This window comes from Diospyros lotus, chromosome 13 (assembly GCF_014633365.1).
Source record: "Diospyros lotus cultivar Yz01 chromosome 13, ASM1463336v1, whole genome shotgun sequence".
In the NCBI taxonomy this organism is placed as follows: Eukaryota; Viridiplantae; Streptophyta; class Magnoliopsida; order Ericales; family Ebenaceae; genus Diospyros; species Diospyros lotus.
In genome coordinates, this window is record NC_068350.1 from 3,517,100 (window position 1) to 3,542,385 (window position 25,286).

The 25,286-nt window shown below is 37.6% G+C and overlaps 1 protein-coding gene across 10 annotated transcripts in view; it reads right to left on the reverse strand.

Moving 5' to 3' along the window:
* LOC127789350 (uncharacterized) overlaps window positions 1–24,951 on the reverse strand; it is a 47,853-nt gene extending 22,902 nt beyond the window's left edge. For 2 of the 10 annotated variants that reach the window (XR_008020530.1, XM_052318318.1), the window contains exons 1-11: window positions 24,721–24,948; window positions 20,261–20,741; window positions 17,309–17,400; window positions 15,876–16,040; window positions 15,383–15,770; window positions 12,764–12,882; window positions 12,598–12,670; window positions 12,308–12,528; window positions 12,169–12,213; window positions 8,246–8,345; window positions 6,118–6,309 (exon numbers count right to left, since the gene is read on the reverse strand). Coding sequence is in view for 9 of the 10 variants with exons in the window: in XM_052318318.1 (XP_052174278.1) it covers window positions 6,118–6,309; window positions 8,246–8,345; window positions 12,169–12,213; window positions 12,308–12,528; window positions 12,598–12,670; window positions 12,764–12,882; window positions 15,383–15,770; window positions 15,876–16,040; window positions 17,309–17,400; window positions 20,261–20,741; window positions 24,721–24,755 (1,911 nt within the window). In the remaining variant the exon portion in view is untranslated. Of the gene's footprint in view, window positions 1–6,105; window positions 6,310–8,245; window positions 8,346–9,082; window positions 9,164–12,168; window positions 12,214–12,307; window positions 12,529–12,597; window positions 12,671–12,763; window positions 12,883–15,382; window positions 15,771–15,875; window positions 16,041–17,308; window positions 17,412–20,260; window positions 20,742–24,720 lie in introns of those variants that run through there. The other 8 variants (XM_052318316.1, XM_052318317.1, XM_052318315.1 and 5 more) reach the window with 6 other exon arrangements.
* Window positions 24,952–25,286: the final 335 nt, after the last annotated feature.

Consider the following 25,286-nt stretch of genomic DNA (forward strand, 5'->3'; position numbering starts at 1 on the left):
GCCTAAGGGTTTGTTCAAGTTGAAAATTGGTTGAATTAAACGAATCGCTGTAGATTCCGATGTAGTATCAAAATACAGAAAATGTACAAGGTAAGCTTGCAGAGAGAAAGCAAGATTACCGAGGCTAATCTTCATCAAGCTGATTTTTGAGGTAGGGGGTGTGAGCATTATTTCTTGCATTGTTTTGTGACATGAACAAGCTGATTGCATGTATTTTGCATATGAAAATGTGGCCATGCATGTGCTTGTTGAAATTTCATGCTTAGGTTGCAATCCAAATGCTATTGTTACATTGAAGGGTGTTTAATTGAATCTCATGTCAAATTCTTTGGCATGCAAGATATTTAGAACTGTATAGCTCACCCCGAATTTTTTTCCTTGTATAAAACAATATATATGTAGATGTAGCAGGTTCAAGGAAGTACAAGGCAAGCTTGAGAAGCAAAATGAACCAGCTAAAAGGATGTAGAACTGCTTGGGTTCAACTATGTTTTTGTTATGTAATGATGATATATCAATTTGTACACGATGCATACTGTGGTTTTATGCAAGAATTGGTATATACAAGTAATGGTTTCTATGTGATTAGGTTTGATCTTCTTGCACAATTTCACCCTTAATTGTCATTGATGATAACTATGACAAAGTAGGTCAGGGGCGGAGCTACAGCTTCATGAGCGTGGTGTCACATACCTAGGGTTAGTTAGGGTTGTGATAGGAATTGGGGAAAAAATCAGAATTGAAGAAATGGAGGGGGAAGAAATCAGCAGAAAAGGGAGGGAGAATTAGAGAAGAACCAGAGAGGGATAGGGAGAATTAAGAAGATAGAATTTTCATTTCATTACACATATCTCCAACCTCTTACAAGTGGCCTTTATATACACCTTAGCTAGCTGTTAAGTGATTCCTAACAGCACCCATGTGCTCTTAACAACTTGTAAAATATCTCCTAACAACTATTATAAGCCTATTACCATATTACCCTTTTATCGCTCCTAGAGTCATGACAATTCTCCCATCCTTAAGAGAATTCTTGTCCCCAAGAACTTGCAGTAAGTAGCCATTGCGTCATCCAATTCCCGCTTTCTCTATCTAATTTATCCTTCCTTCTTTCTTTCTTTCTCCTTCCAGGCCTCTTCTTCTTCCTCGTTCTTAAGTGTCCAAGATCAATCTCAGGCCTAAGTAGCCCCAAAACTTCTATAAGAGAAACTTTATCGAATTCAAGCCCAATACAACCATCTCCTTCTATAGCTGTCCAATCAAATTCGGTCTTCCATTGAAGAACATGATCGGCCACACCTAGCCTAATATGGTTAATAGTTGAAACTTGGAGTCTAAAGGAAGAATTAATTGTGTCCTTGACTTCCTTTGATAGTTCTTTACCATCCAATACAAGTAAGAATGGCAGACTTACATCCATAGCTACCTTTACTGTATTCCCATTCAACCCACAGCCATGCTTTGTTGCAAAAATATCAACAAAATCCTGGAAATGCAGCAATGAAGAATTGTAGACTTGCTTTGGATACTCAAACCAAGGCTGTCTCTGAGCATTAGAAATAGGAGTTGCTGCAACTTCAATTCCAGCCAATGATTTCTCAATGACTAATACCTGGCCTCCATCTCGACCTTCTTCCCTAACATGATTTACAGCTAGATTAGGTTGTGCATCATCGGGATCATCAACTTCTTGTTCTTATAAAGTGTGGTCTTCCCCAATCTCCTCATCCAATCTTCTTTCATTTTCAGAATCTTGAGTTTCCATTGACTTGTTCACTTCATTTACAGCACCAACTTCCTTAATATTGGCTGAAGATGCAAATAATCCAGCAACTCATTTTTCTTTGTGTTTGCTAGAATTTTCCTCTACATGAACTTCTTTTTTAAAAATATCTGACAGTCCCTTTGCATCTACTTCCTTGTCTATCTGATTGTTACCGATTCCCTTTGGGTAATGCCATTCACCATTAATATCATCTATGATGTTGCACTTCTCCTCCGGCTGCTCTATTCTTAGGAATTCCTCTTTGTTAAAACTCCCGCGATAATCATCGAAAAATTCAGTAGGAAAGCTGTAATGATACTTCTTAGTTAGTATCATCGCAAACTCCTACAACTGCTTGTGTATCATACGGTCGAATTTCTTGCTCATATCATGTACCACACTTCTTGTTTCCTTGTCCAAGTGGCTAATTTCATTCTCAAACTTCTTTTCCCATGCATGAGGCTTCTGGCTAACCTCCTCATAATGTCTACCTCCAACTGAAAATGCAATATTCTTTTGATGCATTGAAAACCTCATCTGTTTCATGTATGCACTGCTCCCCATGGCTGACATCTCCCGAACAATACACTTCAAAGACCAAGGGGTAGAAATCTTGTATATTGAATACCTTATCTCCCTTCGATATCTGCTTCCCAGCAAGCACCTAGGATAAACGATTGCCTCTCAACACTCCACGACTTTCAATTTCTCAGCAAGATGAGCCACCTGCCTTCCAATTCGACTCAAACTCATTGCTAAGGTGGCTTATGTCAGCTGTCAATAAAGAAACTGTTGTAAACTCGCCTATGTCAGCCTCAATTCAGCAGAATTTGTCACAGTTGAAATTGAGGAATCGGTAGCCTGAAGGTCGCCTCTAACTCGGCTCCTCAAATCGCCTCATGTGACTCAATCCGCTTCGAAATTTCTTGTTCTACTTCGCTGTCAAAGACTCCCCTATTCTACATAGTTATAATGTCATATCAGAATTACTATATCGCCGAAGTCATTTGGCCTTGTTCCGCTGCCAAGATCACCAGGAGTTGCCTATCTCTGTTTGCCGCCACGATCACCGAATTTCTCACAACTCCCTGAATCTGCTTCGACTGTAATAACACCTAATGCTTGCTGGAATCACCGTAAAAAATGCTGACTTGCTACTCCTTCCAAGTTCGGACTAAGGGTGCTCACTTACTTGGAGATTAACCACATCAGCACTGGACCATCTTCGTAAATCACTGTTGGAGATTAATATCTCCAAACATCAACCACCTGCTCTGCCTAATCACCGACCGCAATTGACAACAGCCGTGTCTCCTACTTCCTCGCTCGGCCAAGCCACGATCCCCATAAACCCTTTGCACAACCGTGATTGCTCGGAACTCCTACACCAGTCACGACCTCTTGGCCGTTTGCGTCAACCTCTGGTCACCTACTCCAGTCACGACCTTCTGGGCCGAGGACCACTAGTAGATGGTAGCTCCTTGAATTCGCCTGGGTTGCCCAGAATCGTGGCCGTATCTCACCTCCTCTATCATGGTCGGATCTGAAAATTCACTAACCTGATCTCGTCCTTTAAAGTCGCCTCCAAAAGTCGACAACACTCTTGAGTTTCATAACCGAGCCTCATTGCCTAGCTTCGCCTCCAAAAATTGACAACACTTTCAATCACTTCTTTCCACTCGACCAGCAGAGTCTTAGCCGAAGTCACTCCTCCTACTTCTCCTTCAGATCCGAGTCGACACTCACCTCCTCGTGCGTCGAAATCAATTCTGAGATTCAATGGCGATCTTCATCTTCAAAACTTGGACAGGAGTGCCCAAAGTTCACAGGCGACAATCGCCTCACATCAACCTAGGAGAATCGCTCCCTTAATCACTGTCCAAGGAGTGTCGGAAGTCACTTGAATTTAGTGCCTCTGATCTGCAACTGAATTATCGATTAGAACCAACTAACACAATGGATCAACAACCTCCAGACTTGATTGTGATCTACACACGATCGCTACAAATTCTAGGTCGTCCAGACCTACGTCCACTTCATGCCTTGGTCGATGGTTACAACTTCCTAAATCATAGCCGAGAATTAATTCTCAGTCGAGAGACCAACCAAGCTTGTTGGCAAGTTTGAACTTGTCGATTCCGTTGAATCTCCGGACCCTGGTTTAGTCACTAAAATTGATTTCAACAGCCTTCAAATCAAATCAGAACCACAACCAAGAATTGTTGGCTTTGATACCATTTGTCACATCTCTAGGGTTAGTTAGGGTTGTGATAGGAATTGGGGAAGAAATCAGAATTGAAGAAATGAAGGAAGGGGAAGAAATCAACAGAAAAGGGAGGGAGAATTAGAGAAGAACGAGAGGGATAGGGAGAATTAAGAAGATAGAACTTTCATTTCATCACACATCTCTCCAACCTCTTATAAGTGGCCTTTATATAAGCCTTAGCTAGCTGTTAACTGATTCCTAACAACACCCATGTGTTCCTAACAACTATTATAAACCTATTACCATATTACCCATTTATTGTTCTTAGGGTCATGACAGGTGGCCAATTCCCCCCCCCCCCTTCTAAATTGCCCATCATTGCCCTTTATTTTGTGCACAAATTACTATGCTCTATAACATTTCCCCCCCCCCAAAAAAAAAATAAATAAATAAAATAAAAAAGATGAGGGGCAATTAAGTAATGCCAATTAAGATGAGAGAGAGAACCAAAAAAAATAAAAGAAAAAAATTTAGTGTTATAAAAAAAATTTAGTATGCAAACTTAGCCTCCCCCACGACCTAAGGTCCTAACTCTGCCACTGAAGTAGGTAAGACCGAAACCCACTAGAGGTTAGTGGTGTTTAATCAAGCAAATGTCCTGTGCAGTGACCTCTAGCTAGGAGTGTGGGAAAATAAAAAATTTATAGCGAGCATTGAGTTTTTATGAATTAATTTTCCCCAGCTTCATTTATTCTAACTCCCCTTGGGGCGAGGCATTACACTTCCTAAATGATATTTAGACTTGTCACATAGACCACAACAAAGGAAATTCTTCTATAATGGAGGTTCACGGTTGAGTAGGGCCATTGGAAGAAGAATATCACTGATAAGTATGGATGGAGTGGGTCATCTACAAGTCCTGTGAGTGTGTCCTCCAGTACTGGGCTGTGGAAGAGTATTTGAGGAGTTGGGTGATTTATCTCCATTTAGGTTGCTAGTGGTTCCAGAGTTCATTCTTTTGTCAAGCATTTGACTTAGGTGTAGACCATTGTTGATCTATTCCCAGTTTCTTTTCACTTAGATAGTAGAGAGGTGAGTGTTACAGAACGTTTTCAGGGCTCTAGCTATTTGGCTTGGTCCCTAGACTCCCCACAATTCAAGCATTATCCTCTTGATTCGGAATTAGCTCTTGTTGAGAATCTATATTATTACTCTTCAGGGGGTAGGCAGAGGATAGATGGGTACTCCATTCATCAAGAGTCTTTTATGTTCACTCCTACGTGGATATATGTGACATAGGTAAAGTATGTTTATGTTGAAGATTGTTGGAGATTTCTTAGGATTAATTCCTAAATATCTCCTTTCCTACATATCACCTTTCCTAAATATGTCTTTTCCTAAACATGTAGAAGATTGATTTCCTTTCCTGTTTTAGGAAATAGGAGATATCCTGAAATCGGAGATTTCCTGTTTTTCTTTATTTCCTTTTAGTCTTTCTTTCCCTTTTGTACATTGTCTTTCTTTCCTTTTTTCGTATATCTGTCTAGTATATGTTGTAAAGCATATATTCAGCTCTATAATAGAAGAATCATTTATTTCTTCAGTTTACTTGGAAACCTCTTGTGGAGGTCCAAAAGTCCCTCTATAGTGGCTTTCAAAACTGCTTCTCTATTGTCCATTTACCATTTATACCTCTAATGAGTTAGTGGTCATTTACTAATGTTTTGTTGTGACCAGAGATACTAGGAGCATGTATTCCTCTTTTTTGCATTCAAAGACTCGTTGTTAGGGCTTTGGATTCCAGGAGTTGGTATTCCCAAGCAAGGGGTCTCATGGCATTTCAAGGCAGATAGTGTGTCCCGTAGAACAGTTTGCATGAAATGAATTTGAGACTTTTTGAGGGTCTAAATAGATTTTGTGTAAAGGAAATATTCTGGCTTTATTTTCTTGGTTTTTATGTTTCTAGAGAGATTTTTTGTGCAAAGGAAATATTCTGGATTCTTTGTTTTCTTGGTTTTTGAATATCCCCATCTTTCCTTTCTAGTTATTTGTTTTGTTTATTTTATCTATCCAAAAGAAAATACAGTCCCCTACCAGTCAACATGATCTAAAACACCTGCAATTCTTCATCAGATCAGAAAAATACCTGTTGAAGAGAAGCGGCCTTTGCTCTGAAAGATGCCTCAAGGAATTCAGCTTCTTTCTTGAGTTTCCTCATCCTCTCAAGATCTGAACATGCAGCCTTCAGTTGCTCCTTCCCAGAACTAGAGCTAGATACATGCAGCTCCTGAAGTAACTCCTCTAGCCTTATAAGGGCTTCTTCAACATTCTCCAATGCCTAAAGCAAAATACCATAGTCATTCACTGCTACAGCAATATGAAGTCCAAATATATGAAGACAAGCACATAAGACCATAACAACAAAAGATTGGGCAAGGTTTCGGCAAGGGTGAAACATCAGTTAAAATTCTATACAAACAGATTTTTTATCCACATTTCTTTTCTAATATATAAAGTACAGAAAACAATTCTTTTATTATCTTTTGCATAAATAAAATATAATTATAAAATAAAAACGAGCAGCATTTTCATTTATACAAATATATCTAATAGTTTTTCTGTTTTCTGCAACCATATCCTTCTGTTTTCATGTCTTATCCCACCCCCTGAATTAACATGTTGAAATATCTATTTGCGTCACATTTATTTTACATGTATCCATACCCACAAGTCAGACTATTGGGAGCTTCTTGTATCTTGGAACAAGGGTTGTTGAATGACTTGTGAGAGGAAAGCTTGGGAACTGCTCCTGTCTTCTGATCTAGTGGTTTCAAAGAGAGAAATAAGAGACTTTTGATGATGTGAAGAGTTTCATCCTTCACAAAGAAGGCACGGGCAATCTCCTTTTATTATGGTTAAACATAGCCTTCTCTCTTTCCTTTTCATTCTTCTTTTAAATGATTCCTGTGAGTTATATGTAACCATATTGATATACAAAAGAAATACTGTATAGCTCTGTACAACTCTTCATCATTGTGCTCCACCCTGACTTTCTTTCAGTATAATTTTTTCCTAATAAATAACATTATATAACAGAAAAACAGAATGAGGAATTGGCTTGAGGCAAGCCCTGTACAAAAGGTCGACGCTGCACATGGCCACAGCAAGACTTAAAAAATATCTACATCTACAGCCCAATATAACTCGTCCAAAAAATTGAGGTACTAAAAGAAAGATCCTTTCCCAACCAACAAAAAGGGAAGATAATGATTGTCTTCTAGACAGCCAAAGAAGGCTCTAAATCCCTACCACTACGTTCCTTTCATAAGGACCATATTACACATAAAGGACAAGCAAACCCGAGTTGCATGCTGATCAAGGACACACATTACATAGTGATGGCCCAAATACATCACTGGGGCTGCATCACCTATAAACCCAAAAGATTGAAAAAAATAAGACCCTGAATGTCATGTGCTATGTCACAGTGAAGGAGAAGATGATTGATTAACTCCCTGGTCTTCTTACACATACAGAATCACTCAATAATAACCTGCCTCCTTTCTCTCAAGTTGTCGGCAGTAACAATAGCCCCAAGGAAAGCAGACCAAACAAAGAAGACCACTCCAGGGGAACATCCCATACTCCTATGGCCTTCTAGGGAATATCCCTTGTTGACAAAGATATCCATAAAACAAGGGAACAAATAAAAATCCTGTCCTACCTTGGTGCCAAACCCCATGGTCCTACACTCACCCAGAAGAGAATGCCCATGAAGAAAGCCAAGAAGAACCTTCACAGAGGTGACATTGTCATTGAGATATAGCTTAAACTGAAGCTTCAAATCCACAAGCAAAGAGGACGGAGAGATGATCTCACCCATGGTCTCTCCCATATCAATCAACAAGAAGATCATGGAAGACTCACAACAGGATCAGCAATCTCCCCCCCCCCCCCCCCCCCCCCGGAACCCCCCAAAACAAAAAGTCAGATACATGGTCCTACTGATAACCTCATCCCACCGATGAATAAAACCTTTCCAAAGGCCTACACGCAGAAAACTTAATCAACCCATCGACCAGCATAAACTTTTCTTACAGGAAAAAGAAAACAATGAAAAAGGAGAAAAACTGTAAGTGTCAGTTCAATGCTACGAGCTGGTGTCCATAATTAACCTTGAAATGGAAATGAAAGAACTAGCTAAGGTGTTCGAACAAAGAAAATTACAATGCTTCTAACTAATGTTTACATGAGACAAGCAGTTTAGGCGCTACCTTATCAAAAGAAGAATCCAGTTCGTTCTCACTCAGTGAATATGTTCCAGACCTTGTCTTTTCAACGGATTGCTTATGACTGCCTTCACCCATTTCATTGCTGCATCACATTTTATAAAACACGGATTTTTTACTTGTCATTTTCCTTGCAAAACAAAAACTAGAACATTTAAAGACAGACAAAGTACATTATCTGTAGAAATACAGTTGGAATTAACTTTGATATGATCTACAGATGTAGTACTTTAATGACGGCACTGTATAATTATTCAGCAGTCTCCAGTTGGAATTCACCAACATGAAGTTCAGATAGGCATTATTAAACCCAGTTAACCAATACCAATTGATTCTCAACTCATAATCAACTGAACCTTATCTGAACCAAGTTAGGCTGGTGGCGGCATGCATAATTGAATTGTAAAAGTCACATTAACAATATAAATCCATGCAAAGGAACAATGTGGCAAAATTTTAGGCCGAATGCCCTTCCTGATGCAATTCTCTAGCAAAGGAATGAATGTCAATTGGTAAGAAAGAAAAATTAATCAGAACAAATAGACAACCTACATATAGGGCAACTAATTCACCTAATGCAGGTATCAGGTTAGGCAGGCATAGGAGCTGAGCTACTGAAGCTTATATGGATGCCTTAAGCGCGGACTTCAAAACAGTTGTTCCTTTAATAAAAATTAAACTGGTCAAACGACAGCGTGCAAGACTCTAGTTGGCACTTCATTCTAATTCACCTAAAGCAGGTATAAGCCTATAAGGTTTGGCAGACGCTGAAGCCTGTATGGGCTTGAATTCAAAACAGTTGTTCCTCTAATAAAAATTAACCTGGTCAAACAACAGTGTGCAACACTTTAGTTGGTATATCATTCTAATTTCAGCTTCTTGATGCTTTCAGAAGAAGAAACTCTGCGTAAGACAAAGGAAAATCAGATTAAATAAAGTATACTGATAGTGTTTGAAATAAACTTCTGTTCCACTTTTCTATAAATGTGATCTCACCATTTCAGGGAGGAGATGTGTCTCCTTCATTCTTAACCAAGCAAAACTATGTGTTTACTTGCCACTTTGCAAGATCCAAAAGCAAATGCAATTGGTGCTGCTATTGTTTGGTTAGGCAAACCACACCAGTTTTGAGAATGAAAAATAAAGCATATGGGCATGCAAGAGGACTTATGGGTAAACAGTCAAAAGTCATCTGATGATATTTATGAGACTCCTAATTTTGAAGTTAATCTATGCTAATTGAGTTCTTATGTTTTTAATGTTTTGGTGTCAATATTGATTGCTTTCTTGTGCTTGTAATATTTTGATTAAGATATATTTTTTTGTATTTTTAGATTTATTGCAGGGAAAAACAAGAGTTTTCCTTTGTCCAAATACCAGTCTCTAAGGTACAGATTTAATGAAACACAGTGCTGCAAGAAAAAATTTCTCAAACTAGTGTCTCACTTGCAGAACCAGGAAATTTAAGTTGAATTTAAGTAACACCACTTTATTTCAGCAACTTGAAGTTCGTGTAATTTGTTAAACATAAACTATTGGTCAGAAACATGAGTTTAATAGAGATGTTTGGATGGCAAATTATCAAAATGTTATAAAATCAGTCCGCAATGAATGAAAATAATTTTCCTACTAGTGTTTCAAATTTAATAAAAATTAATAAATAGGCACACAAATAATAAAACTAGTAATATAAATATTCATTGGTTGTCTAGCCACTTTATTTTAAGAAAAAGTTTTACCCAAAATCAACAAGGTTATGCCCTTTTTTATGGTTAGGTCAAGGTCGTACTTTTTCATTTGATAATTATATAGTTAAAACCATGACTCAAGAAAAAAATTCAAAAATAATGAATCTGAACTTTTTTAAAAATACCAAATACTTCCAGCATGCTCACACCTCTCCACCCCACCCCATCACATGGTCAGATTGGCTTTAGAAGCAATATTTTATGTCACAAATAGTTGTTAAAGGCGCGCCCAGGTGCGCGCCTAGGCACAATGCGCCTTAAGGCGCCAGTTTTGCCCCTCGCCTGGGCCGAGGCAAGGCAATTTCAATGAGGCTCTCGCCTTGCACAATGAGGCACAAAGGCGAGCCTCATGAAACTGCTTTTAATTTAAAACTTGGGCAGCCCAATTCCTCCCATCTTCTTGGTTCCAGCATGTATACATTACAACATACAATTATATTTTACCTTCCATTTACTTTAATACATAAATGTAAATAAGAAAGTAACCCCCATTTGGATTTAATAAAAATATCTAAAAAATCAAAATCCATAACAATAAGAAAATAGAATTTTGGTTTTAGTACAAACTCGGGATTTAACAATTTTACCACCCCCAAAATACATACCTACTATTTCTTGAAAAATTCATTAAAAATCATTTTAACAACAATGAATATTAGCTATCAAAATACCGGGAGATAGTTTTTCAAAATGAAAACATTTTCTTATATGTCTCCTTATAATGCGCTAATCTTCCAGATTTAGAAAAATAGTATTTTCCAAAATGAAAACATTTTCTTGATTGTGGACTTGTAGTGTTTATATGTTTATTTAGAACTTTGCATGATGATTGGTACTTGTTTGAGTTTGAGACTTTAAGTTTGAACTTTGATGATGTTTCTAGTTTAGAATTTGTATGATGATGAATGAATCAACTTTGATGATGTTAGTTTAGAATTTGAAGATAATGAATCATTAATGATATGCATGTATTATTATTGATAATTTGATAGTTTTTTTATGATTTTACAAGATTTTGAGTTTTTTTCTAAAAGGTGCGCCTCGCTTTGCAAAGGGCGGGCCTCTCCTCGTGCGCCTCGCGCCTCAGGCTCCAGGACCCTTTGCGCCTCGCTGTGCCTTGCGCCTTTCAAAACTATGACAAATCCCGCAGTTCAGATGACTATGCACATGTATAACCATTTGGAAATCAAATGATCTATCATCCTAGCATTTCTATATTAATCGTACCTGTTAGTTTAAGTCCAAACGCAGTTGTTTGAGTGTTGGTGCTGATTCAAAATTATCAACTCAACTCGGAGTGAGTTGAAGCCCTACAATTTCATGATATTATTACTTTTATAATTTTAATAATAATATTTTATTAATAATGATAAAAGATTATTATATTGTTAATATAATTATATTATATTATATTGTATAATCATTTTTATTAATAATTGAAACCTGAACTCAACTTGATAAATTTGCTAAACAGTTTTATGTAATCTAACCCATCTCATCTCAACCCACTTCACCTCAACTCACATCAACCAACTCAATCCCAACAAGGCTTTAGAAGATAATATTGAGTTTCAAATGACATTTGGTAGTTGCACCATAATGTGAACCATTTAGTCATGTTTCCATGTTGTATAAGTTGATTTCACAATATCAACTATGTGATAGAACACTTTGATATCAATTATTTTCATTCACCACCATCTCATGAAACTTTTTCATATGAAGATGGTGTTGGCCTTTTATCTCATCATTCCCTTGCTAGAGAGTTGCATCAGGAAGGGCATTCAATATAAAATTTTGCCACATTATTTTTGTGCATGTATTTGTATTGCCAATGTGATTTTCGAAGTCAATTGACATTATAAATGCCATACCACTAACCCAAACTTGGTTATGATAAGGTGCAATTGATGAGGGAATTTTATTATTATTGTACCTCATGCATTTATCATTATTACATCAGAGAGAGAAAGATGTTAGGTTTGCCACATTTTAGTTTCACTAGTTTCCATTTGGGTTAGGTAAAGCACTCTACAAACTTCAAGGTCAATAGGCTATGGTCTCTATTTACCACTAAACTTCACCAAAAGAAAAAAAGATTGTAAGCGTGCGTGTCTAGGCAGGTGGGGGGGGGGGGGGGGGGTCTTAGCCTCAACTTACTTGTGCATCCCAAGGTCTTCCATGCATTCCTTCAATTTGTTGTGCCTAAAACAGTAAACATATAAAGGGTACCATTTAGATAATTAGAAGACATACAGGTCAATGATTTCAATCGCATTCAAACGAGAAGTTTACATACCCTCGGGAGAGAAACCTTGCTGCCTTAACATTAGAAGGATTCTCCAGCCATTTACTATACTTAATAAAGCTCTGAATCCAATGAGAGCAAACATCTAATACTTGAGGAATAGCTTCAGCATTTGGAGGACCTTCTCTTTTGTGTATGTGGCTGTTGGAGCGTTTTGAGGTGCTAGTGATACCAGAATAAAATGGAAGCCACTCCAGCTCTTCACAGACTACCTATCATACATATTAAATTCTCATATTCAAACCAAAATAAATCTTTAAACAACTTTAAAAAATACTGACCTCAACATAAAGTTGATAAGAACTTATTGAGGAGAGCTGAGGATAATATAACACACTGCCCCCAATGAGGTATCTGCCACAAAGAGATGGTAACATTATATGCGCCATTAAATCTTCTGATGAATACCATTCAAACTAGCAGAAGACAAAATATAGACAGATGAACCTTAAGAAGCCTTCAATAGGTTCGTTAATGTCATCGAAGCCATTTGCAGACAGAAATGATTGCGTACTTCTCCCTAGGGCAATGAAGAATCCAAATATAGCCAAATCCCTCTCCAACACCTGAAGTATAGTAGCATTGACCTTTAGAAAAATCTTCCAAATTGAGACATACCAAGAAAATGGACATAAAAAGCTTTAATAAAATATAATTAAGTAATAGACATAGATATTAGTATTGCCAATATGATTCACATGCTTAATAGTACCCTACAAAATTTTACTCCCAAAAACCGAACCTATCATAATAATAAGATACAATTAATTGGATGGTAAACAGCAAAATTAAGAAAAGGAACAAACATGCAGCAGGCAATAAAAAATCTCCAGGTCAACATCATAGCTAATTTCAGTAATAGTGGTTCAGTGCCATGTTACATTAAAAGAAACAGTTGAAAAGGGCAAAATGGAAGTAGCAGTACAGAAGAAACTTCCTCAAGCTTACTAAGGTTTACATTTAGGGTAAATTACACACAGCATCCCTGAGCTTTGAAAAAAAAAAAAAAACCGACACCCCTGACATATGAAAAATGACAAAGACACCCTTACTTTTTAAAAAATTGACTAAAAAGACTATTTTACCCTGATATATTTCTCTTCCCTCTCCATTTTTCTCTCCTGTCTCTTATCTCTCTGTAACTTTCCCCTCTTCTCCGTCTCTGTTTATAGGCAATGGATGGCAATGGGGTTGAAATTGATCGGAGGTGGTTGGAAATCTGCTGGAAGGGAGAGAGAAATTGGGGAGATCGACAGCAAGAGACATAGGTAAGGGGGCAGAGAAAAACAGAGAGAGCACCAGCAGGTGAGATCTGTGAGGGGTACTATGATGGTAGGCATGGTGGTTGTTGGCAGAGCAACAAGGCAACAGCAACAGCGATGCCGTTCAAATCCTTTTCAAGGAAGAAAGAGAGACCGGAGGACTGGATCGAGAAGTTGGTGAGTGGCCGGGGACACAGATCTGAGGAAAATGGAGCTGTCGGTGTCAGCTGTATGCTCATGGAGTTCGCCGGCTCTGGGAAACATAGAATGAGGAAGGTGGAGTTTGGTGGTGGTTCATGGTGGGACTAATGGAAGACAGCAATGGCTGGTCGGAGAGACAGTGGCTCATGTTGGTGCGAAGAAAAAAGAGGGAAAAAAGCAGAGAACGGGTGCTGACAGTGAAGTAAGATGATGATGAAGGTGACGATGGCCTAAATGAAGGCTTCTCTCTCTCTCTCTCTCTAAACCAGTGGTTCCAAGTATTGGAACTCCAGCAATCGCTGGAGTTACAGTCACTGGAAGGTTCCAGTGACCAGAACTCGGATGATGGCTGGAGTTCCAGAGAATTTCTTTTTTTTTTCTTAGGGGGGGAGGGGGAGAGAGAGAGAGATCCTGGGCCACTGACATGGCACTGGAGATCAGTTTTGCCAGAAGGGGAAGGAGGAAGAGAGAAGAGAAAGAAAGGGTATTCTTGGCATTTTATCAAATTCAACAGCCGTATAGTTATGGCAAGGGGAAAATGATGCATGATTAATAAAATTGAGGGAGGTGTCTCTTATTTCTCAAATGTCAGGGGTGTCTTTGTTTTTTTGCAAAACCTCAGGGATGCTGTGTGTAATTAACCCTTACATTTATGGCCCCCATTTCCAAATAGAAGAGTTATATTGATAGGATTGATTCCATAAGCAACTCTTGACCTAAATTAACTTTGTTATTCACAAATTGAGATAGAAAATAGAGTGCCATTGCAGTAAAGCATTCCAAAAAAAAAACATTCAAAACAGGATTTCCACATGACCCCACTCAAGAGTTTGCATCACCAAAGCCAAGTATTTCAGTCACATTTTGGATTAAAATTATCAAAACAGATAAGATTTATTATATCAAGTTTTAGAAATCACGTGAACTTCAGTAATTCAGAAATTTGCTATATGTCTGGTCTAAGAAGTAAAGTCACAAATCATGCCACATCCATGTAGACACTGGCTCGTCAAGCATACCTCTAGCCATGTCAAGACATGCATCCAAAAGTCTTCATCCATTCAACATTCTTAGAATTAGAAGTGATCAGTACATCCTTTCAACATATCCGTCACTTAGAAACATAAATATCACATCACAACAACACACCAAGCTTCAATCCCACTAGATAGGGTTAGCTACATGAAATCCACCTTGTCAATCATCTCTATCTACGACCACATGTCCCATATAACCATTACATCTCATGTCAAGCCTATAGAGTTTTTTATCAAGTTTTTGTAATGCTTTTTTTTTTTTTTTTTTAAGTTTTCCTCTAGTTCTTTTGCTACAAACTTCTTTTGTTTGATTCACTCTCCTCAGACATGCATTTATTAGTTTATATCTCATATGTCCATACCAGCTTAAACATGTCTTGCACATCTTATTTTTAATAGACACCACTGATCTTAACCTGATTTCTAAGTATGTTTTTTTCTTATATCTAATTCTATGGTAGAATGATCATTTTTTCCAAACAATACATGATAAGATCCGGAAGAGAGAGAGAGAGAGAGAGAGAGATGAAATTATAAAACATAAAACAGCAAATGTCATCACTGACCTCAATGCTTTCACATGTGGTGAGTCTTGACCATATCTTCTCCCTATCTATAGCTCGCTGCAGCTGCTTCTGTACTAGACTAACCCAGAATACCACCTCTTCAATTCCCTGATCATTTTTCACTCTACATGCTGCAGCTTGAGGACCAAAATGAACAAGAAATTCTCTGCGTAGACCAATATCCTTTATAGAATGATAAGCTTGCCGTATAGGAAGAAAATTAAGGACCATTTCCATCAATCTACCAGTTACATCAGGTATCATGGAGAAGAATTGTGAGCAAGAAATTTTTGTTGGACCAAGCTTTGTGATTGCTGCAATGCAACTCAATGCAAGCATGAGGAGTGAAATGTCATTTGCACTGCCTGAAGTAAATCCTTTCCGAGAGCTGGCAAAGAAAATATCATATCATTGCTCGCAGTCATGTATGAGCTGGTGAACAGTCTATACTCTATAGAACTTTATGAGCAATAACATGGAGGTGAATACATACACTGCAGTTGCAGCAGTAAAGCGTGGATCACTTTCAAAATAATTAACAAAAGTGGTCATCACTGTTGGCACTTGCTCAGACCAAAACCATTCATAAGCTTCAGGCTGCTTGGTTGATAACTTATCTCTAATTACACTTTCCAGAAGACCAGATTGCCGTAACAAACTGCAGCGGAGTAACAGTTAGAAAACACTAAAAGGCCAAAGGAAAAATGATAATTTTGTGAGATAGTGCATAAGCAATTTTCATGAAAAATAGAAACAAGCAAGTTCTTTTCAAAGTAAAGATCTCACAGAAATAGCTAGGATGGATAAACAAACAAAAAAAAGGTTCAGGCCTTCATACGAAGACACAAAACTAAGATAACAGAAGAGTGTAGAACTTTAACATGCATGTAATATGTGCAGATATATCAATGGTTGAATCAACATTAAGCAAGAGAAATGGTAAATTTAACCTGCACCAGAAGAAACAACAATTTTTCTTCATCGTATCTTCAATTAGAACCATCTCAAAATCAACTAAATAAGTATGTAGTTTTCTCAATTGTTCTGCTCCCTCATTTCACTTAAGGATCAAAACTCCATTTCTATATAATACAGAAATCAAAGGACTTTTGAATCATTTCAAATACACTTTTAAGCAACAATAAGAATTTGAAATTAGATCTAGATGTTTGAAAATGTAAATCTAAACCTATCTAAATGTAAAAAACCCTAATGTTTGATTAGTTAAACATATTGATATTTAAACATTTACAACACAAATGAAATGTATCACTTTCATACCTAGCAAAAAAAGATACCACTTTCACAAAACACTCTGTGATACCAGTGGAAATTACTAAATCATAGGTAGTGCATATAAAATTTTGTATTAATATAAAATGGGATTAATAGTATGTTACTAATAACAGTTCCTGCAAAAGCAGAAATATCATATCTCCTATTGTTATAATGAAAGAAAATAGACACAAAAAGAATAGTTATAACATTTTGTATATTTGCACAACCATATTATTAGATTGGCATGTTACCTTATGTTCAGAAGAATTACAAGGGAAACAATCCAGAGAAAACAAGTACATAGGAGCATCGATTGACAAATCAAGTGAGGTTGTCCCATGGCCATTGAGGACAAATCAAGTGAGATGGTTATTATTGTATTTTCCCCTAATGCTAGACTTCATAGATCCAGCAAGCAGCAAATCATAGATACAAGCATCCCATTGTGATCTAATGACATGATAGCTCACAAGAGGTAAAACAATTTGAGCACTTTGACTTCACCATAGGCTTCAAATATAGAAGTAGGTCTGCCCCTTTCTCTTTTCTTCCATATTTTTTTTTTTCTTTCTGATTGGCCTAAGCCTTTGTGCATGTTATAAACCAGCTATGAGAATTCATTCAATTATAAATAAACAAAATATGTACCTCCTTTGGACAAAAACATTAATATCTCTGTCTCTTGCATCTCCTCGAGATGAAATCTCAGTTGCTGCTTGTAATAGGGCATACACAGAAGCCTGGAGAAAATCTTCAGCCAATGTGAACAAAATTTGGCATTAAGAAGAAAAACAAAGCAAATAAACACAAATGATGAAGAACTCATTACTCAGAACCCTTTGACAAAAAGAAAAAAAAAACACACACACACACACAAAAAAAAGGAATAGCAGTCAAAGGCATTGCCGATTCACAACACAAGCACTATTTCACTTGTACATAAAGTTCTGCACGAAATTTAACTAGCAAGTTCAGAAATAGAAACACAAAAATGCATTACTAAACAACACAAAACCATACCCAAAAAAGAAAAATCATTTAAAGATTGTAATGTTAGATATCTTCTTGTTGAAGTTTGTCTCGAGTTTTGTCCTAGAAGATAGCAGAACCGGAAAGGAGCATGAAGGAGTAGTCTCGGCTGAAGAAATTAGGCAGCTAGGGGTTAAGTGTAATTAGTACATTTTGTTGGGGTTAACATGTAATTTCCCTAAGTTAGTTAGTTGCCTAAGTGTGTCCGCCTCCTCTATAAATAAGAGGGCAAGGCACATGCTGAGGGGGAATCATTCTGTGAGTGCTCTAGTCCTTTGTATTATGAGTGCAAGGCATTGTTCAAGAAAGGAAGACTGTCTGCAAGTCTTGGGGTTTTTTCTTGGGGAAACAGTGTGGTATTGTACTCAGGGTTTGTGGGCCATGAGGGTTGTGATGTACTGATCTTTTGTCTGAAAATAAAGACTGCTTGAAGGGGTGTTTGAAGGCTGGATGTAAGTTTTCTCAAAGGAAACCGAACCAGGATAAATCTTTGCGTTGTGTGGTTTGCTTTCTGTTTCTTGTTCTTATGTTTTCTGTTTTCAATTCCTATAATTGCTGGGTGGATTTGAGAGTGTTGAGAGAGGCATATATCATCTAAGGGTCATTCCGCATAGTCCTAGATATAACACTTCTGATACAAGATTACTCTGTCTACTAATGTCTCCTGGACTCCTCCAAAGTCCAAATGCATTAAGTAACCATTTCAGATTCTCAAAACTAGAGCACAATGCCCATGGGCTCAAGTTTCCTATTATTGCGTGGTTGTTAGAGAATAAGCACCCAACTAGAAATTGTTGTCATCAATTGTTAATCTGCTCATCCAATTCCTTTCTATCTTGACAATGCATCAGCCACAGGATTCTCCTTGCCTGGTCTAAATTGTATGGTATAATCATATCAAATAATTTACTGTTGTACTGCCGTTGTTCAGGAGTTTGACTTACATGGTTCATGAGCTCCTTAAGGAGCCTATGGTCAGTAACAATTGTCAGCTTACTGCCTAATAGGTAGTGTGACCTCCATTTTTGTATGGCCTGCACAATAGCAAACCATACCTTAACAGAAGTGGAAGTTTTAGACATTTTGGGAGTCAACTTCTTATGTAATAGGTTAAAGGATGCTTGTGAGCAAGAACAGCTCAAATCCCTTAAGTGGAAGCATCAGTTTCACAAAAAAGGGCTTGCTGAAATCAGGCAAGATTGAGAGTGGGGCTTCAGTTATCTTCTTCTTCAATCCCAAAAGGATTTTTCAGCTTCGATATTCCAACTCCAAGCTTCTTTCTTCAAGAAATTAGTGAGTGGGGTAAAAATGGTTGCACAATGCCTTATGAACTTCCTAGACTAACCAGTAAGTCCAAAGAATCCCCTTAGTTGTTTCATGCTTTGAGATATGTGCCAATTTATCATAGCTTCTATCTTGGTACGATTATACTCCACACCCATGTTGGAAACTATGTCTCCATGGTATTCAATAGTTGCTTGACCAAAATGACACTTACTTGGTTTGGCATAAGGGCTTTTTGTTTGCAGAATCTGCAGCACCTTTAACTGCTTTGAATGTTCTTTCCAGTTAGTACCATCCACCAGGATGTCATCAAAGAAAATAGCCATAAATTTTCCAAGGTAAGGCTAAAAGGTTTGGTTCACCAAAGCTCAAAAAGTGGATGGGACCTTGGTTAACCAAAAGCACATTACCAAAAACTCATAATACTTTGGTGTGTTCTAAAAGTTATTTTGAAAATGTTCCTTTTCTTACCCTATTATGATGGTACCCAACCCTTAAGTCCATCTTAGAAAATATACAAGCCCCGTGTGATCCATCCAACAACTCATCTCTTGTAGGGATTGGGAATTTGTCTAGTAAAGGGCATTTAGGGCTCTATAATCAACACAAAATCTCTAGGTACCATCATCTTCTTAACCAAGAGAACTAGTGATGAGGAAGGGCTATGGTTTGGGTGTATTGCTCTTTGCTTTAACATCTCTTGCACCTGCCTTTCAAACCCAGTTTTCTGAAAGTAAGGATACCAATAGGGACTTATATTCACTGATTGGGAATCAGGTTTGAAGTTAGTGGCTCTAAAAGCCAGTAGTGATTGGCTTATTGAAAGACTAGCAAAATCTTTCAAGAGAGCTTTTAGAGCTTGGTTATCAGATGTAGATAGGATTTTCATGCCTGGTTCAGGGTATGCCTTCAGGTGGCAGAAAGCAGCTACATCATCACTGCCTTCCAATTTCTGTAGCTGTTTTAGATATAGAGGTTTATCATTGAAACTTGAGTGGCCTTGTAGCTGTACCTGTTATCGATTCCACAAACTAGATTCTAGAGAGAAATAATATAAGGAGATGCCACAAATGGGCATCATATGACTGACCCAATGTCCTTTTTGACAACAATATCTATTTGGCATAGCACAGACAAAAGAATCACTTGAAATTATGAAATCACAGTATTCAAGAGATTGGAGATGCATGTTATGGATGAGTAGCATACACTAAATTAGGGAATGTTGTAATACACAGCAATTATGATATCACACAGTAACAAACAAAAAATGGTTGATCAGTAAACCTGGTAAGATAGTGCTTTCACCCATGCATTTTTGTCTACGCCAAGCCATGCAGTTGAGAACCAGGATAATTTAAATAGAGTGCTCTCTTCTTTAATTGCTAATTCAAACGCCCTGGCTGCATCATGTAAGGATTGAACAAGATCATCACTATAATCTTTATTTTGCAATGATTGATCAAGTTTGATCCTAATTTCCTCAACATTGCTGCTAGTTCTTGGTTGGGGACTCCCATTGACAGTAACACCATCATCATCAGAAGCAAAGGGAAAACAGTGCCTTCTTGATTTGAAGAGGGTCAAATAATTTTTCTTAAGATCCACCAATCCATAGTTCAGGCTCAAATTACCATCAGCCCATGAAGCAAGCTTTATGCGGCATCTTTTCCTTGAATAACCCCAATTAAATAGTCTTTGATCCAAGTCAACCATGTTTTTGTTCGAAACACAGGTTCTACTTGGTGACACCAATGCATTTGAAGAGCTGCAAAAACAGATTCAGTAATGATCTCCAAGTACATTTACAAACATTTACCACAAGGGAATTTCAGGTACATGCCATGATACAATAACATGAATGTATATAAGGTGTGCCGTAAGCCAAAGTGACAAGAGCATCTAATTCTTAATGTAAAAGGACATAGAACATGCTAGATGTTGTAATCACTTGTATTAGATTAGCTTTAGATTGTCTCGGGAGGGTTTTCTGTTGTAAATCAGTGTGTTGCATTTGAGTATCACTTGTGTTATTCTAGAAGGCTTGTTTCTAGAAGGGTTAGTTAGTGGTATAGACCGGTTAGTTGGTTGTAACTACAGGTTGAGTCTTTTATTGTTTACCGCCTCTATGTTGTATAAATAGAGGTTGGGTGAGAGGCATTAGCTATTCTATTCTATTGTTCTGTCTTGTGGTAAGAAAGAGAGAGGAGTATGCACAAGGGTAACTTGAGAGAAAAGAGAGGATATCTTTGTAATCTCGGGTTGGGAAACTCTTTACAGTTCTGGGTATAAGGCTGTAAGAGAGTTGTAGTGCATGTAATCCTTGAGTTTTTCGTTCAAGATAGTGGAGAATAGTGCCTCAGCCAGTCTGGATGTAGATCTTCTTTAGAAGACTGAACCAGGATAAATTTGGTGGTGTTCTTGTTTCGATTTCATGTTCTTTATTTCTGTGTTTCATTAATTCTTGTTGCTGTGAAGGTTTGAGAGATTCTGTGGGTGGATCTTTTGCAAGTGCGAGTGTCATAGAGGGAATTGTGCGTTTATTCTAACACTAGATTTTTGAATTTCTTTAAACTTCTTTCATAATTAGGATAAATGAAAGTGTTATGAATAACAATATAATAATATAATATCAACTCTTAATCCTTTCTTGTAGTATATGGTGCAGGTCCAACTTGCATATCATATCTCATACTTTTCCCAAGTTTCATGTGTAACACAAGTTCTAAAAAAAAAAGTTTTAAGAATTTCACCTAATGCAAGCTGCTTAAGATGTCAGTGGTGGGGTATGAGTATGATACACCACTTATCAGCATTCCAGTTTCAGCAATTTAGCCAGTTAATGGCAAAGGACGATATTTCAAATTCAAATATCTGATATTGATGCAGTATCTTCTTGATATTTAAACCTACTGCTTCTATAAGAAGGAATTTGGTACTTATCAAGGTAAAAAGGGACCCCATCCATCTACAAAAGGAGAGGACCAATCCAACATTTATGCCTTCTAGACATCAATTGCTCAATAAATTACATAAAGTACTAAAGACTGCTTATTGGTGGCTTTAAACCACCAGAGAAGCAAGTACACAAAATAGATCACCATGTAAGTGTGCCTTTCCAAATGATCCACATTACAACATGCAGAACCTGAACAAATTCCCCATACAAACAAAGGCTCCTATTATGATCTCTTTATGCTATGCCCTTGGTACATATGGGGGGAGGGGGGGGGAAACAAAAGTAACGCACCTCTCCACAGCACAAGAAGATTTGTTGTATGCAGAGAAAATGAATAACTAGTCTCGAATTTTCCAAATACCACAACTCTCACCTCTACACAGTTAAAAAAAATGACTGGGTGGCTCAACAACATCAATTCTTTACATGCACAACACCAGATCATGAGAGCTATAAGTATGATTACTCCAAAAATGAGTGTGGGTATGCATATCCAACACTATCTAGCATACTTGCACATGTATGCATGTATCAAACGTGCAACATACATGCATACATGTTGTAGCCATTGGTGATGTCTTGTGCAATATATCAAACATACCTTATGCCATGTCCAATGATAAAACCTAGGTCCAATGATAAAACCTAGGTCAAAGTAGAAAAGATCACTCTTTTCTGTATTTCTTATGAATATTGATGTTCATTGGCTTTTTCAATGGCAATATACATTAGATTCTGAGCTGTGTATTTTATTATGGATAATCTTATGCCAAGAGCCGAATTTAGATAATATTTATATTTTTTTTTATAAGTCATTTGATTGATGAAATAATGTTATACTAGTATGTAAAATGATGCTCACGTTTAGTAATTGAATGGTCTGTTTTATGTTGAACCAATGGAGCATTATGGCATGCAAGTTTGCTTTGATCCAACAAAGTTATTAGTCATTGAGATCTAGCCTTAAAAAACTGTCCAAACAAAGCAACACCTTCAAAAAAGGCACAGAGATCCACACTCTTTTCAAGGAAAGAAAGAGTTGGGTCAAGATTACGCACAGCTTAGCAAAGGATCTCACATAGAAAACTTCTTAATCTAGATTTAATCCATCTAGCAACACACCCACCCAACCCCAACCCCCTCAAGAAGGTAAATTATATAATAGCCTCATCCAGTTTGTGAACAGTCCAATTGCCTAGCTGCTCACTTCATTCTCCTGTCTTGCACAACACAAAAGATAGCTGGAAACGCCTCCTTTTGTATCATATCTCCGACTCAAAATGATTACCAAGAAACAAAAAAAAAAGGTAGCTAGTCTACATATTTTGGATATCTCAACAAAATAACAAACCTCTTCACATGCCCACTTTGTGTCCCTCTAAAGTGATTTGATCTACCCAAAGCACATGTAGACCTCCAAAAGTGCTTTTGGTTGCCCACATACCTCCAAATATTGCCTCTGAGGGCATGAACCCCATGCTTCATGTGCCATTTGAGCTCCTCCCATGTCCCACTCAAAAGGAAACCTCTTCACAACTTCTCCAATTTCTAGGCAACTGAGGAAGGAATGGTGAAGGACATGAAATAAGTCAAATGACTAGCCCACATGATTTCGTCAAAATGATCATTCCCCCTTTCCTCTAGATATTACTTTTCCATATCCCTTGTCAAAAATATGCCCCCATCCCTTAACGCAAGTCTCTATTTAATTTAAACAAGAGGGGAAGAAATACAAAAATTCACTAACAAACAAAAACAAAAGAAGCTAAGCGCAATAACATTCAATGTAGACGGTAGACCCTCCTCGAAGGTCTTTCTATTCAGCCCTTTCATGTATTACCACATAAAGGATTCTAAGGCAAGTGTCCTAGCTTGCTGACGCCTCCTCTAAGTGGCTTATCAACTCCAAAACTTCAAGACCAAGCATAGAAGGATGTGCTTCACTCTAAAAGCAGTTTGTCACACTAAAAGACAAAGCACATATTAGGACAATCTTTGCAACAACCTCAAACTAATAAATCCATATGGAGCCAGCCATAGGTCTTGTAAACATACTCCTAAGTCCATGAAGGGAACACGTAATATCATCATCTTCTTCATTATCATCACTAGACGCACCTTATCCTAACCAAGTTAGGGTTGGTGGCATAGCATTCATAATGTCAATTGACTTCTATAAGTCACATTGATAATACAAATCCATATAAAAGAACAGTGTGGCCTAATTTTAAGTCAGATGCCTTTCCTAACACAACTCTAGTGAGGGAATAATGAGATAAAGTTCCAAGTTACAAAACCAATTTCATATGGAAAAGTTTTACGGGATGGCAGTAAATGAAGATAATTGATATGGCCGTGTTTCATGACATAGTTGATACTGTGAAACCAACAAAAATGGAAGCTCAGCAGTAACATATTTCTGAAGCATCCACGCTGACAAATAAGTAAAGACAGGAACAGTGGAAATGAAGAAAACGAAAGCTGGAGAACTGGAAGTCATGGACCGAGATGCCAGAGAGAATACTGAGCATATGAACAATTGAACTCACACTATTTCAGTCCAAATACTCAATTCTCAAAATCAACGATGTATTACCGGACCCACAATTGGGAAAATAAAAAACAGAACCATACAACTCCACCACAAACAAGGCTATACGTTGTTAAATTCAAGGAAGTATGCATCCCAGTAACCCTATAACAGCACCCAAAAAAGAAACCTAGCATACACAGGAATCAAATAATAAATACATAAAACTGAGAGGTAGTGAGAGAGAGTTGGCGAGACCTTGGGGGGCTCTGATGATGCAACCTGAGAGACATGGATGAGAAATTGAGCGCGAAAACTTGAGGCGATTGGCAAGAAAATCAAGCAAAACTGCGAGACGACGGAAAATTCCAGGGAAAATTGCTCCGATGGGGGGTTTGTGGATTTGGAAGAGACTGGCGTGGCAGTTAGGGGTTTATCCGGAGACGTGGGGAAACGTTTCATCACAGAACGCGCTCTCTCTCTCTCTCTCGCTTGTCTGGGACGTGGCGTGCCCTTGTGGTGAAGGAAAATAATGGGTTAATTATAATTGGACCCCCAAAATTATGACTACTTCTCTAAGACTCCCTATCCGGAATAGAGCATTCATTCATGCCCCTCTATTTATTTCCATCAAATGAATTCTCATTTCAGATTTCGTTTATTATAAATAAATACATAAAATTATTTCTAGAAAAAATATTATGAAGCCTTAATTTAGTGTGAAATTCTTACTTTTAAACTTCAATTATCTAGATAAATACAATCAATGAAATTTTTAAATTCATTTTAATTATTTTAACATTTGTGATTGCTATATAAAACGA